Below are 16484 nucleotides of genomic sequence, written 5' to 3'. Positions count from 1 at the left end.
GCCATGGCCGCTGGGCCTGCGCGTCCGGAGCCTGTGCTCCGCGGCGGGAGAGGCCCGCGTACCGCAAAAAAAAAAAAAAAGAAAAGAAAAAAGAAGAAATTAAGATTGAGGGATTATTAGGGACCCTTTCAACCAAATCAGCTCCTTTGATCTATTTTACATACCAAGCTTCCACATAAAATTTCCAATGAAAAAGAAGTTGCACTGTCAGCACTATGATTAAATGAAGAGAAGGGCCTGTAAAAGGTTAGAGGGAGGCAGAGGGCCAGGAGGCAAATGCAATACGACAGGTGGGCCTACAGGGCAGGCTGGACTGGCATAGATTCAGGAGATTTTGACATAGAGGTGGAAACAGAAGAGATCACTTAGAAGCACCTCATAACACCTCAAACCCCATTTATTCTACCCTCCATGCAGTAACCCAAGACAGAGTTACGGAAACAGGGCTCCCCACTCCTTCTCCCTGACCCTCCACATTCAAACACCGTGGCCTGACAAAGTCTACCTCCTTGAATCTATCCACAGGAAAAGAAGATCTTAATTGAGAGCCAGTGGGCTAACAAACCGCCACTCTAGTACACTACCTGACAGAGACAGAATTAGCTTTGGCTAGCCTCTTCCAAAGTCCTGAGTACTGACCCAAGCTAGTTCAATGGGTACTAGAAAAAAAAATGAAAGCCGAAAGTTCTCAGAAGTGCAAAGTCAGTGTTTTCCTTACTTTTCAGTTATAACTTTACCATTGTTATCACATGACCTAAAATTTATTTTCATTCGAAAGACCCTTGTTTCTAGTTATGTTTCAACATGTTTAAAGTCTTGTGCTGTACTGTTTCTTAGAATCCATTTCAATATACAATACAGCTTCTCTGCATAAATTTATGTAAGTAAAGTCAATAATTTCTCAGTTACCTTAATTATTTTGCTAATGGCAGATGAAGCATCTGACAATGAATGTATGTATTCACCAAGAGTGTTTATATTGCTGGTAGAATTATGACTGATTCCCTCCTTCCTTTTATTTTCCAAATCTTCTATAATGTGAGCATACTTTTTATTTTAAAAACTTTCAAGGATGTCTATCTCTTGCCCGTTATTATTTAAGGACGCAGTACTGTTCTTACACCAAAAGAGAGCACTAACACATCCAAAGGTAATCTCAAAGCAGAGGGAAAAAAATTGGTTCCTGCCAATTCAAAGAACAGCAGCACCATTGATTTTCATTCCTAAATTTGGGGAAATCTCTTGGTTTCATGACAACTTCAACCATTCCCAAAGCCATTCTCAAACTTCACTCTCCCAAGTATACACCTCGAAGAAAAGAAAGGCTGCTCAAATGCTTATTCTGAAAAGGAATAAATGTGCAAGAAATTTCAAGGTAAACCTTTAGTAGTCTATCATCTTTTTCATTTCCAAGAATAAATCACCAACTAAGGATCCATACAACATGTTCTATCTTCTGTGCACTAATTTTACAAAATTTGTAAATATACATCTCTAAGATTTAAATGTAACTGAAAGAGCTAAAAGAAAAAAAAAAAAGGATTTATGACCACAAAAGGGAAACTGTTCAGTAATAAAAGGGGAAATGGAAATGGGCAGTTCAGTTTTTTATATGAATAATTACTCATGTAAAGAAAAGTATGCAGACATTTTCACACTGATTAGTTCTTTTCTTTGGTTACCTTTGCATTAATAGTTCATAATAAGTGAAGCCACTTTTTGAGTTGCAAAAGACATTGTGGATAATGTGTTTATAAACTCAGATCCAAATTTTGTGGCTGCTGAAATGGGTTAATAGTCTGCTCTACTACAGATTTATGCTTACCAAAGACACTCCACTCAAAATGGCACAGAAGGATCACTGAAAAAATACAAAACTGTCACCGTCAAAGACAAACACAATGCTTTTGGCCATGGATGCACCTGGCAGCAGGCCAAAGAAATTTGTAGGAACCCCTTTCAAGCTAGCATTCTTCTCAAAGACGGTCAAGAAAAAAGTTTTTCATTCATTAAAATAACCTAACAACCCCACTTGCTTTCCATTTCAGATTTTAAAAGCACAGAAGACAAAATGGCCTTGACTACCCTTGCCCAAAAGAATAACTAGGTGGATCTGAATATGTGAACTTTTGAACTAAGTTATCAAAAGAATATATAAAGATAATAAATGCAGTGCTGAATCATGATGGAAAGGATAAAGGCACAAAACTCTGGCTTTAGTTTTCTTTTTTTTTTTTTCTAGGTACAGTTGGTTATTTGCACGTTTCACAACTACTTAATTCTCCAACTAAGAAAGTCTACACTTAAGTCTACAGAAGATAACCAGATCCAATCTAAAATTAAACAAAACACGTTAATTGCTAATAACTGTGAAAGCCCAAACTTAAAAAAGTGATTTTATGCCCTTTGCACACATTTATTTCTAATTCAATCTTCCGATGCTAGTCTTGTTATTGGTAACATGACACTTCTCCTATGGTTACAATACACTTGGACTTGTATGCTTCTTTGACAGTTTGTTAAGTAAGGCAGATAAGTGACATGGTTTCAGACTACCGTAATAAGTGATAAAACTGTTTTCTTCTAAAAAACAGCTCATAGTCTCTAAAATCTTTACCAGTAATAAGCAAAAGAAATTTTAAAAATGAAGTATTAGGTAATATACATACCCTTGACTTCTGAGATCTCATTCTATTTTCCTGGGAGCTCTACTGTTTCCCTCACGGAAAAAATGGGAATCTGGTTGGTAACTGGGAGAGCTTTTCTCCACTCTGCCTTATTCCCCCCAAGATTTAACTTCCTCCCAACATATAGCACATTAGAAATCGTTTAGAGTGAACACCCATATAATCACTACCTAGATTTTTATTCAATACCAGCAATGTCTTACTTTAATTTTTTTACTGTGGTAAATATACATAACATAAAATTTACCATCTTAACCATTTTCAAGTATATAAGTACATTCATTGTTGTGTAACCATCACCATGATCATTAATGTTTTACTATACTTACTTATGTATCTGTTCCTCTTATCCACTAGCCCAATTTTTAAAAATATATTTCAAAGTAAATAACAAATATCAGGAAACGATCTTCAGCTTGCATATCATTAACAAAGTTCAATATTTACTGTTTTTCTTTTGATATAAGATTTACATACAATGAAATATACAATACATTCGCTGAGTTTGGACACATGCACACACCTATGTAACCCTATCAAACTACAGAACATTATCATCACCCCAAAAAGTTTTCTCATGTTCTTTCCCAGACAACACGCCAAGAAGAAGCCACTGCTCTGCTCTGGTTCTTTTCCCTACATAGAATAGTTTGCTTGTTCTACGATTTCATATAAATGGAATCATGCAGTATGAATCCTTTCTGTACTGCTTCTTCCACTATTCATAATTTCTGAGATTCACCCGTATTTGCTGCAAGTATCAAAAGATAACTAGCTATACCACAGGTTATCTACTCCTTTATCGATGAATAGCTTTGAGCTGTGATGAATAAAACTGCTATGAACATATACGAGTGTTTGTATGAATGTTTTCATTTCTCTGCAGTGGAGTTGCCAGGTCATGGGACACATGCATGTTTAGTTCTCTTAAGAAACTGGCCAACCTTTCTCCAAAATATCTGTACTGTTTTGCATTCTTACCAATAGTTTGAGAGTTAGTTGTTGTCAGTCTTTAATTTTAGCCATTCAGGTGGATGTGTAGTGATAACTTATTTTGATTTTAGTTATGTGAAGACTTGTGAAGTTGAACACATTTTCACTGGATTATTGGTTATTTGCATATCTTTTGTAAGTGCCAGAATCTTTTCTGCCCAATTTCTTTTATTGTGTTGTTGGCACTTTTATTGTAGAAATGTAGTTTTAAATATTTCCTGGATACTAGTCCCTCATCAGACACATGTTTTGTAAATACTTTCTCCTAGTCAATGGCTTGCCTATTAGTGGTGTCTTTTAATGAGCAAGTTTTACTTCTGATGAAGTCTAACTCACCGATCCTTTATTTTATGGCTAGTGCATTCTGTGACTTAAGAAACCTTTGCCTATCTCCAGGTCATGAAGATATTCTCCTACGCTTTCTTCTAAAAGTTTCATGATTTTAGTTTTTAACGTTCCATTTTAAGTTCATTTCTGCATATCATATGAAGTAGGGATTGTGGTAGGCAGAATGCTAAGATGGCCCCAAGACTCTTACTCCTCGGTGTACATGCCTTATATAATACTTCCTCCTACCCCCAAATGTGAGCAGACCCTGTGAATACGATGGGATAGTCACTCTCGTGTTTAAGTTTCAGCTATATGAGATCCTGCGGCAGACTAGAGAGAAATTCTCCTGACAGCTTTGAAGAAGCAAGCTACCATGTTGTGAGAGGGCCGCAAGACCAGGATCTGAGGGCAGCCTCCTGGTGCTGAGCACGATCCCCGCCCCACCGCCAGCCAGCCAGAAAAGAGGGATCCGGTCCTTCCACCTCCAGTGAATCCTACCAACAATCAGTGAGCCTGGAAGAGAACCCTGAGCCTCAGATGAGATCCCAACCCGGGTTCACACCTGGTGATTTCAGAATCACACTTTATTTCAGCCTGGTGAGATCCTGAGCAGAGGATCCAGCTAACCTGTGCCTGGACTCCTGACCCTTGAAAACTGTGAGATCGTAAAGTTGTGCTAAGTTGCCAAATTTTTGGTAATGTGTTATTTCTGGATTCTCTGTTTCTTTGACCTACTTGTTGACTCTCTTGCAAGTTCCACAGTCTTTATTACTGGAGTTTTATAATGTCTTGGACTATTCCAAGCCCTCAATTTTGTCCTTTTTCAAGATTGCTTTGGATTTGCTAGGTCTGTGTACTTCCAGAGAAATTTTAGAATGAGCTTGTCAATTTCTATTGAAAAATTCTTCTAGGACTCTGAACTGTACTGAATCCATAGGTGAATTTGGGTAGGACTGACTTCTTTACGATATCGAGGTTTCCAATCCATGAACACAGCATGGCTCTCTTCTTAGACAATTCTTGAGCTTCTCTCTGCAGTTTTGTAATTTTCAGTATAGAGGTCTTACACATTTTTTTCTTCTGGTTAAATTTATTCCTATTTTATGCTTTGGTGCTATTGTAAATGGAACTTTAAAACTTTTTAATTTTCTGATTATTTGTTGCTAGTATGTAACAAACGAAACTGAGTTTTGTGTATTAACCTAAAATCCTGTAAACTTGCTAAATTAAATTCACTTATTAGTCTTAGTAGTTGCTTTGTATCAATAGATTCCTTAGGATTTTCTATGTACACAATCATGTAATTTGCATATTAAGACAGCTTAACAACTTCTTTTCCAATAGTCATTCCTTTTATTTCTATTTCTTGTCTTAATTTAAAGGGGAGGACCTCCAGTATAATGCTGAATACAAATGGTGAGGGTGAGCATCTTTGCCTTGTATCCAATGTTAGGGGAAAGTGTCCAATATTTTGGCATCAAGCATAATGTCAGCTATAGTTTTCAATAGATATCATTTATTAGACTGAGGAGATTACCTTCTATTCCTAGTTTGCTGAAAATTTTTGTCAGAACAGGATGTTGAACTTTTTCAAATACCTTTTCTGTATCTGACAGAGTGCTGGATTTGATTTGCTAACATTTTTTTTTGATTTGCTAATATTTTGTGAAGGATTTCTCATCTTATTATGTTCCATAGGGATACTAGTCTCTAATTTTCTTTGTAGCGTCTTTCTCCAGTTTTGGTATTACTATACATATACTAGTCTATGAGTTGGAAAGTGTTCTCTTTTTCCTTAAATGCTTGAAAAAACTCCCCAGTAAAACCACTGGGCCTCGACTGTTTTTGGTGAGATTTTTAATAATGGATTTAATAGAAATTGTGTTAGCTTTGGTAAATTGTATTTTTCAAGGAATTTGTTTCATCTAAGTTGGCATAAAGTTGTTCATAATATTCTATTGTCCTTTTAATATCTGTAGGATCTGAAATAACCCCCTTTTCATGCTTAATATTGGTAATCTGTATTTGCTTTTTTTTTTTTTGATCAGTCAAGAAATCAATTTTGTTAATCTTTTTCAGGAACCAAATTTTGGCTTTGTTAATGTTTTTTATTCCTTTAATTTCTGCTCTTATCTTTATTCTTTCTTTCTTTCTGCTTCCTTTGGATGTGCTTTGCTTTTTCCAGCTTAAGTTGAAACCTTAGATCACTGAACTTAGATATTTTTCTTTTCTAATACATGCACTTAGAACCATAAATTTCCCTTTCAGCACTACATTCTACAAGTTTGATATATTGTATTTTCACTGTCACTCAGTTTAAAACATTAAAATTTTTTTCTCATGATTTCTTCTTTGAGCTATAGATTATATAAAAAGTGACTTGCTTAATTTCCAAATATTTGGGAATTTTCCTAGATTATCTTCATTGTTTAAAGTTTTTATTTCATTATGGTCTGAGAACATATTTTGTATGGCCTTAATCTTTTAAATGTACTGAGTTGTTTTACGGCCTAGCATATTGTCTATACTGGTGAATGTATACCTTGTGTGCCTGGAAAAGAATGTGTATTATCCCGCTATAGGGCACAGTGTTCTGTAAGTATCACGTAGGCCAAAGTGGTTGATTGTGCTGTTCAGATCTTTGTGTTTCTGCGTAGTTGGTTTATCAATTGCTGAGAAAGAGGTATTAAAACCAGTAATTATGACTAAAGAACTCCCTATTCCTCCCTTTAATTCTGTCAATTTTTGCTTCATTTATTTTGAAGCTGTTATTAGGCACATATACATTTACAACTGTCAAGACGTCTTGATATCTTTTATCACGATAACATGTCACTTTTTACTTCTGGTAATACCCTTTGTCTTCTTATGCTTACTTTTGCATGGCATACATGTATATATTTCTTGGTATACCTTCTTCCATCCATTTCCTTTCAAGTTCTGTGTCTTTACTTTTTTTTTTTTTTTTTTTTTTTTTGCGGTACGCGGGCCTCTCACTGTTGTGGCCTCTCCCATTGCGGAGCACAGGCTCCGGATGTGCAGGCTCAGCGGCCACGGCTCACAGGCCCAGCCGCTCTGCGGCATGTGGGATCTTCCTGGACCGGGACACGAACCCGTGTCCCCTGCATTGGCAGGCAGACTCTCAACCTCTGCACCACCAGGGAAGCCCTGTGTCTTTACATTTAATACATATCTTTTATAGTCAGCATATAAGTAGGTCTTGAATTTTTATGCAGTCTGTCACTCTGATTGTAGTCTTCAGTCCACTAACATAGTGATGGCACCAAGTCTCCCACCTTTTAGGAGACATACACCCTTGACTTTTCAATCTACTTAAAATATTGTACCACTCCATAAAAAATGTAGGAACCCCTGCTCTAGTATAGATTCACATACTCTTGTGTTTTGTTATAAATTGTCATATGAAATAAACATTATAATCTCCGCACACATTATAATTTCTCCTTTAAACAGTCTTACATATTTTAAAGAAGAGGAAAAAAAATAAGTCTTTTATTTTTACTCAGCTATTTACCATTTTCAATGCTCTTCATTCTTTCCTGAAGGTCTAAGTTTCTATCTGGTATCAACTCCCTTCAATCTGAAGAACTTCTTTTACTGTTTCTTGTAGTACAGGTTTTCTAGTGATAGATTCTCTTAGTTTTCTTTTATCTAAAAATGTCTTTATTTTGCCTTCATTCTTGCAAGGTATTTTTGCTTAACAGAGATCCTGGTTGACTTTTTTCCCCGTATGGCACTTTAAAAGATGTTATTTCACTGTCTTCTGGCATCTGTGGTTAGTGGTAAGAAGTAAGCTCTAATTATAATTGTCATTCCTTTATATGTGTCAGTTTTCTCCTTATCTTTCATTTCAGCAATTTGCCTAAGACATACTGGGAAGGAAAGGATTAACTTGGCAGTTCTGGAATGCTCAAATGTGAACATGCCAAAGAAAGGTCTGTCTTCAGGACTGGCTTTGCCTGGCTCCTGGGAGATGAACTCTGAGCCCTTGGCATGTTCTGGCTGATAAGTGTTTTTGCATACCTGGGGCCTTGGGCCATGCTGTACCAGCATGACCACTTAAGTCTACCTGAACAATATGATTTATGGCAAACACCTGTTCTTGCTCTAGGTGGCTGGGGTCTGAGTAGCTGAGGGAAGTCATGGGGATACTGCGTGCCACCCTGAACACCCAGGACTGGGTGAGCTTCCCTAGTTGGCAGCACTTTGCACATGCTGTCACGTGTCCTTGAGGGGAGAATGAAGGACAGCTCTGTGCGACTCTACTGGACACCTGGAAGCTTGCACCTGGTTCCTCCTGGACTTTATCCCATGTGTCTTTCCCCTTCGTCAATTCTAATCTGTGTCCTTTTGCTGTATACAGTTGAGTAGAACAGCTTCTGAATCCTGTGAGTCCTTCTAGCAAATCACTGGGCCTGACAGTGGTCTTGGGAACCTCTGACACACATACCAAGGTATGGTTTTCTTCATCCTTATCCTAGTAGGTGTTTGCTAAGCTTCTTTAATCAGTAAATATGTTTTTCATAAAATTTGAAGGGTTTTTTTCTGCCGTTTTATCTTCAAATATGTTCCTCTCCAGCCTCTCACTTTCTTCTCTTCTGGGATTCCAGCTATACACGTTAGCTCTTATAATATTGTCCCAAAAGTCCCTGAAGCTTGGTAGTATTTTTTTCTTTCTATTCTTCAGGTTGGGTAGTTTTCTGTTCATCTATCATCGAGTTCACTGACTCTTCTATCATCTCTGTTTTACTGTTAAGGCTACTAAGTGAATTTCAATTTTAGCTTCTGTATTATAGAATTCCACTTTGCTCTTTTTTGTTTCTATTTCTCAGTTGAGATTTCCTTTGTTTTCATTCAGTGCAAGAATATTTTCCTTTACTTCAACTGATCAGTTATAGTAGCTGCCTTAAAACCTGTTTCTCAATTCTAACATACGAAGTTAGTTTCTGTTGGTTGTCTTTTTTCTTCAGACTAAGTTATATTTTCCTGGTTTTTAAAATGTTGTGCAGTTATAGATAATACCTTGGACATTGTGAATATTATGCTGTATAGCCTCTGGACTCTGTTATATTCCTCTGCAGAGTACCGATATTTCTGTTTTAGTATGCAGTTAAATTTGGCTTAGACCCAAACTGCAAACTCTCTGGGCAATCAATACCTCAAATCTTAGTTCAGTTCTTTTATCTTTGTGGTTCAGGGATTAAACAGAAGCTTATATAGAGAGCTTATACTCCGAATTTTAGGCTGTCACTCTCCAGATCCCTCCTTTCCAGGATTCCTCCTCCCCTCACTTTTCAGTGGTCGAATGGCTGTGGTTGACCTGAATTCTGTCCTCTGGTAAGTTTTCTATTAAGTTTTAAACCAAGCTGCCAGGTGCCAACTTCAGCCTTCCTCTGGCTAAAAGCAGTAAAAATGGAAAATTAATTTCATGCTATCTCTTCCTGAAAGTGTCAGCCCTTTTACAGAATCTGTCTGCTTTTGCTCATTTTCCAGTATTTCCAGGGCTCCCTCGCTGCCCCCACAATTCTGTCCAGAGGACAAGTTATGTGCAGAAAGATCAGGTCCAGTGAAAGCCTACTTGGCCATATTGCAAGAAAAGTCATCGTGATCTTGTTTTTAAAAACTTACTTCAGAATCACTGTGTGTAGGTATTACAGATTCACTTTTAATGATACCAAAGTAGGTATTATTCTGAAAACCTTGTTTTCTAACTTGTTTTTTTCTACTTTAAGCATTCATCATGTAATAAAAACTCTGCTATATTCAACAATATAGTTTTTATTAATTATGAACATTCTCACATAACAGAAGAAACTTCAACTTTGACAGCAAATTGACAGTAACTAGAAAAATAATGCACATACCCAGAAGTGAAACTGATAAGCAGTGGCACAACGACCCTAGAGAAATATGTGCATATGTGTAAAAACAGGCAAGTACAAGGATGTTAACTTCAGCACCGTCTATAACAGTCAAAAATGGAAAATAATCCAAATCTTAATTAAAAGGGAAATAACATAGTAATAAACTTCATTACTACACAGCTGTTAAATAGAATTATACATATTTCAACATGAAAAGAGTTAAAAAAAACCTAATGTTGAATGAAACAAGTTGCATAACAAAAATAATATTAGTAAAGCTTTAAAAGTACAAAACAGAGCTTCCCTGGTGGCGCAGTGGTTGAGAGCCTGCCTGCTGATGCAGGGGACACGGGTACATGCCCCAGTCCAGGAGGATCCCACATGCCGCGGAGCGGCTGGGCCCGTGAGCCATGGCCGCTGAGCCTGTGCTCCGCAACGGGAGAGGCCACAGCAGTGAGAGGCCCGTGTACCGCAAAAAAAAAAAAAAAGAAACACCAACCTATAACAATTCCAATGGCTATATAGTATTTGACTGTACAGATATATTAAAAGATACGAAAACAATCTCTAATTGTTAAGATACTGAGATATATGCCACTATCATAAACAGCCCTACAAAGAACATCTTTGTAGCTGTTTTTGCACATAAATGCTTTTTTTTTGCGGTACGCAGGCCTCTCACCGTTGTGGCCTCTCCCGTTGCGGAGCACAGGCTCCGGACACGCAGGCTCAATGGCCATGGCTCACGGGCCCAGCCGCTCCGCGGCACGTGGGATCTTCCCGGACCGGGTCACGAACCCGTGTCCCCTGCATCGGCAGGTGGACTCTCAACCACTGCGCCACCAGGGAAGCCTGCTTTTTAAAATTTTTTTATTTTTTAACTTAGAATTCATACCTAGAAACAAAATTGCTAGGTCATTTCTAGTTCTTTGTTATATACTGTCATATATACCAGCAAAAGAAAAATAAAATACCATTAATTTTTTCATTGTTTCTTTTGCCTATTTTCCCCAACAACTTTAGGCAGGACATAATTACAGAACTGGTTTTACTTTGGAAAGGAAGACTACTCAGATATACTACTTAGAAGTAGACTCTGGTATATTTTGCTATAGTTTATATTTTAAAAGATTTATTCATGAAGACAATTTTAAAAGTTTTCAATTCTGAAACCTTAAGGAAGACCTTTTAGCTTCTTGGTCTAATTATACTAGTCTTCTTTAATTATCATCTAAAAATATCTGCTAATCACAGAATTTGGTCAGTGACCAATCTCCTGAACTCCCATACTCCTTTTCACCTCTCACACTAGATTAAATAACTCAGTTGAGACTCGCTGATAATTAGTACACAGTACTTTGTTCACTACAACACTGTGAAACAGGGCAAAATAGCTACCAGAATATTACCAAAGGAAGATGCCAAAGCAATCCTGCCAGTTGTCTAAGGTCACACCAAAGCAGGTATCTGCCAGAACTAGACTCTGGATTGTTGCCTAATTTCTATATGCCTCATCACTCACAAGAATTACCTTTAAGAATTTTGACAACAACTAATGAAGAAAGCTAGAATATACCAGAGTCAGAGAATCATATTATTGAAATGATATTGATGACCACCTACTTCAACATCCTCACTTTACAACTGAGGCCCCAAAAGGTGATGTAATGTAATTGTTTAAAGTCACACTTCTAGACACTGTAAAGCAACAATAATTCAGCTCTCTTTAATCCAAGTTCAACAGTCTTCAATTACTAAAGTATAACAGCTATCCTTAACTGCCATTTCAAATTTCTGAGTTTATAAAAAAGCCTCTATGTTTTCACTGATAATTATTAACAATTCATTCACTAACAAATAATTATCCAGTACCTACTGTATGCCAGGTCCTGTACTTGGTGCTAAATGAATATTCACTATATACTAGGCCCTGCATTACCTGCATTTTCACATGTAATCCTCTCACTATTATTATAAAGTAAGCACCATTAGTATCTCTATTCTAGGATTAAAATTTAGTAAGATTAAATAATCTGCCCATGGTCTTCAGTAAGGAAACGTCTTTATAAAAAGTAAACAGTGCCTTTCTGCTGCAGGCACTAAGGGCAGCAGCCATGGCTCTGTAGCAGCCCATGACTATGGGCTTCAAGATGACCCAGAACGTGAGCAAGGAAGGTGACCCACAGATGCCAGCAGGGCACCTTACCAAGTAAAGCAAGTTAGTGAGGGACAAGCTCTGAGAGGCATGGGGCTTTACTCCTTACAAGGAGTGCCCCTGCAGGAGGAGCTGAGCAGTGTTCTGGATACTATGAGGAGAGGAAAGCAGCTGCTAAGGACTGAGCCCCCCTCCTTACTCTGCATAAAACCTTTACAGAAAAAAAAAAAAAAAAAAGTAAGTGGTATAATCTCACTTATAAATTTATCCTAACGAAAATATTTTTTGTTTTAAATATTATAACTCTGCATATGATTTCATTTGAAAGACGGGATCTATTGTTTAAAAAGTTTGGAAGGGCTTCCCTGGTGGCGCAGTGGCTGAGAGTCCGCCTGCTGATGCAGGGGACACGGGTTTGTGCCCCGGTCCAGGAGGATTCCGCGTGCCGCGGAGCGGCTGGGCCCATGAGCCATGGCCGCTGAGCCTGCGCGTCCGTCCGGAGCCTGTGCTCCGCAGTGGGAGGGGCCACAGCAGTGAGAGGCCCGCGTACCGCAAAAAAAGAAAAAAAAAAGTTTGGAAAACCACAGAGTCCTACATAGCACCTAACACTGACCATACGGTAAGTGCAGAACTTGGTATCAGATTAGAGGTTGGGGGTCACTTTTGAAGGGTTTTATATATCTTTTCATCGTACTTTCTAAGACACCAGAACAGAGAGCATTTGAAATAATTTAACTGAAGGCCAACCGCTAGGAAAGTAATCACTCAAATAAATAGAAGACGAGGGGAAGGGCTTCTAGTACCATATATTGGGTTTTGGCCTGAAGCATGATAAACAAGGTCCAAAGTAGAACAATGCATGAGTTCTCTTAAGTATTACTCACAAAGTTGTACTGCAATACTGGTTACCTACTTTCAGAGCATAAAATCTCTGCGGTGTAAGATCAAATTAATTAAAAGTTTCATTTACTATGTTCCCAGCAGGGATTCCTTTATCTTTGATTGCTAAATAGATTTTCCAAGGCCCATAGCAAAAAACCCAAGTGCCCAGCAGTGCTACTATTACAGAGATTTAAAAATAAGCTTTGTGGGCTTCCCTCGTGGCGCAGTGGTTGAGAGTCCGCCTGCCGATGCAGGGGACACGGGTTCGTGCTCCGGTCCGGGAAGATCCCACATGCCGCTGAGCGGCTGGGCCCATGAGCCATGGCCGCTGAGCCTGCGCAATGGGAGGGGCGACAACAGTGAGAGGCCCACGTACCGCAAAATAAATAAATAAATAAATAATAAAAAATAAGCTTTGTAAATAAATAAGAGCCTAGCGATATTCTTAAAAGCAGCAATCTCCCCTAGGGCCAACGTATAAGGAAAGGAGAACCTTGAAAAAACTGGACCATAAAATTTTTTCTTTAGGAGAATATTAACAGGTAGTCCACTGCTTTGGAAAATATTTATACAAGAAAACCAAATCAAGCAACCATTAAAAAAAATCTACCTTTTCCCATTTTACTGTATATTTTTATCCTAGCTGTAATTTGGGTGATATAAATCAGAAGCTAAAAAAAATAGCACTCTAAAAAATCAATCATAGCAGAATTAACCACATGCAGTACTTCTAATGTAAACAGTTACCTGAGAATTCTGTCGGAAGTCTTGCTAGGACGCCCTTGTTTACCAGTTCAGTCTTGTTAAGGCTGGAAGTGATATCTACCCTAGCAGCTTCTTTGGTAATAGTGGGCTTCCTGGAAATCCCGAGATCAGATCCAGTCTTGACATCTCTGTGTTCTAGGACATCATAGGATCTCTGTGGCCAAGATTCTGGAGCAAATGTTAAAGTCTGCTTGAGTATTTCTTCGGGAGATTCTATTTCATCCTGTACAGAAGCTGACTTCTCAAGCTTCCTTTCATTCAGTTCTTTCAGTGCTTTGATTGTGAGCTGTTCCTGGTCTAAGTCAAGAGATGCTACTGGAGTACCCTGGGTAGGGAAAACATCCAGAAGCTCCCTCCCATCTATTTCCTTGCTTTGTTCATTGTATTTGCCTTCTATGTTTTTAATTTCAGAACCACCCGACTCACTTTCATGTAAAACATCTACAGGAAGAGCTGTTTTAAAGTCCTTAGTTTTCTCTGATGTTGCTTCGAAGGTATTTCCTTCACCTTTACCTACTATTCCTTTCTCTCTGGTTTCTGTAAAGGCTGCTATCAGGTCCTCTGGGGAAGAATCATCTATATCTTTAACACATTTTTCATGCAATGACTCCAAATAGGCAGAGGTGGTCACGTTTCGTGAGAATTCTGTCTTACCATTATAAACCTTTGGAGATGCTGAAGGAAGTTTGGGGTTCTCAGCTGCAACAAGCTTTTCAGGAGCAACTACACTCATACTATCTGACTGCTTCACATCTTCTGACGTGACATTCATATTAGGTACTTGTGAACATGCTGCCTCACCAGCTGGACTCCTTCCAAGAAAATCAGGCTGAACTTGTCGTGGCCCAGAGTCACTGACGAATCCGTCAAAGTTTCCAGATGTTTTGTCTTCCCTATTACAATGAAGAATCTCTTTGATTGCTCTTTCATCTGTTTTTACAACAGCACTTGCGATGGAAACAGGTTTTTCAGCCTGAATTTTGTTGCTCTCAAATGAAGTATCTGCTGTGATGTCCTCTATCACCGTGTCATCAGACTCACCAGAACTGTCAGCCTCTGTCACTCCTCCCAACACAGAGGTCTGCCAGTTCATTTCACCCTTCAGGTGGCCATCAGGTAAAACCACTTTCACTGTGGCCACTCCAGAACCAAGAGAGACACATTTCTCAAATGTAGATCCAGGTAACTCTGAAAGTGTGCCATCTCTTTTTTGCACACTGCCTTGCACACCTTTGATATTGATTTCCTGTGTGGAGTTGAGACAGTCTGGCATAGCGTTTTCCTGTGGGAGAGATGTTTCTGCCCAATCACCTGTTGATTTAGGGATAGTAGTGCTCCCACTGATAGAACATACAGGAATTTTCTGATGAGTGTTACTTTTAAGATTTACAACTGGAATTTCTGAGATATATTCACCCATGTCGGGTCCTGTAGCTTTTGTGATGTAGTCAGATTTATCACTCTGCGGTTTTACTTGGGGAACCAAATCCCAAGTCAGTATTTCATTAGTAAAGTTATGCATATCATTTACACATCTAGATACCTCCTCCAATGCTGCAGTTGTGTGTGAAAACTGCCTAGTGAGCAACGCAGAGGCTGGGGAACGCCCTGTTTCTTTATTTCTCAGTGGAAATACTTTGTCATTAGACTCAGAAATGTCTGCAGGTGATTCTCTATCAATGTGCACTGCCCAGCTACCAAAATCATTTATGTTTTCCTTATATGCGTCTTTAAATTCTCTGTCAAATGCTGCTTTGTCAATAATTACTTCAAATGGTGATTCAGGGGAATCCTTTTCCATAATACCAACTCCTGAAACTTCAGAGGGGGACAAGGAATATGTACAAATACCTTCTGCTTTATACTGCTCGGTGGGTGGCTTCTGGGCTGTTAGCAAAGTGAATTTGTCATCTGCATCCAAGGCAGTTCTATCGTCCCTACTTGGTACCTCATTTGGGTTCTTGGACTCTTGATCTTTATTTATCTGCTCTTGCATGTGACCAACTTCCTTTGAGAGAAAAGCAGGATGATCTGGGAAACTGTCTGGAATGGAAGGACGGTTACAGTGAACTCCTTCTGCAACAGAAACTGGGGAGTCTGCTACGTCTTTACTGGTTCCCTGAGGCTTTTCCATCTTTTTCACATCTAGAAGAGCCAAGCAGTCTTTTCTTTCTTTGGCTAAAATAGGCTGGCTGCCTAACACTTTGCTTTTTTCTCCATGTAGTATTGTAAGGTCAGTGTTATATATTTCAGAAGATGAACAAAAGAAGGAAGTCATAATTTCTGAAGGTGGCTCATCAGAGCAAAGAGAGCTCAATCCCTCTATGGTCAGAATTTGAAAGAAAAAAAAATTGTTTACCAGGTACAATTACACATTAGCTAGTCAGGCCAAGCAGCATGCTTTTTATTTTAAAATGTACATATACACACACATAAATATATAACAAAACAATGAGCAACAGTTATCCTATAAGACATGCATAAAATTGTCAGCAGTGAAACAGAAAAGGCTTATCATGCTACAAATTGCAAAAGACAAAAAATTTTCACAACAAAATACTCTTCAATTACTTTTTCCCTTTAATGGTAAAGCATGGATAATAAGATGGATAATCTGGGGAAGTGTTTTTCCTTTGGTATTTGGTATAGCTATTCAACAGAAACAATGTAATCCATATAAAACAAACAACTTGATATTATGAAGTACTGATATGCTCTCATCAGTAGGGGGAACAATTCAGGGCACACACCTTCTATAAAACCACTGTTAGAGTCTGACAGTCTGAT

At 38.4% G+C, this 16484-nt stretch overlaps 1 protein-coding gene across 2 annotated transcripts in view; it reads right to left on the bottom strand.

Annotated features, from left to right (window-relative positions):
* The window catches only part of RTN3 (reticulon 3), a 58018-nt gene that overhangs the window by 15724 nt on the left and 25810 nt on the right, over positions 1-16484 (bottom strand). Inside the window, exon 2 of one of the 2 annotated variants that reach the window (XM_029207110.1) lies at positions 13680-15740. The exons of the other annotated variant lie outside the window; for it this stretch is intronic. Within the exon in view, the coding sequence (XP_029062943.1) occupies positions 13680-15740 (2061 nt within the window). The remainder of the gene's footprint in view (positions 1-13679; positions 15741-16484) is intronic. 2 annotated transcript variants of the gene reach the window in all.

The sequence above is a fragment of the Monodon monoceros genome, unplaced genomic scaffold (assembly GCF_005190385.1).
Source record: "Monodon monoceros isolate NGI ecotype Baffin Bay Population unplaced genomic scaffold, NGI_Narwhal_1 Super_Scaffold_7, whole genome shotgun sequence".
NCBI classification, from domain to species: domain Eukaryota; kingdom Metazoa; phylum Chordata; class Mammalia; order Artiodactyla; family Monodontidae; genus Monodon; species Monodon monoceros.
The sequence above is the reverse complement of the archived record's forward strand: the minus strand, read 5'-3'. Positions and strand labels throughout refer to the sequence as shown.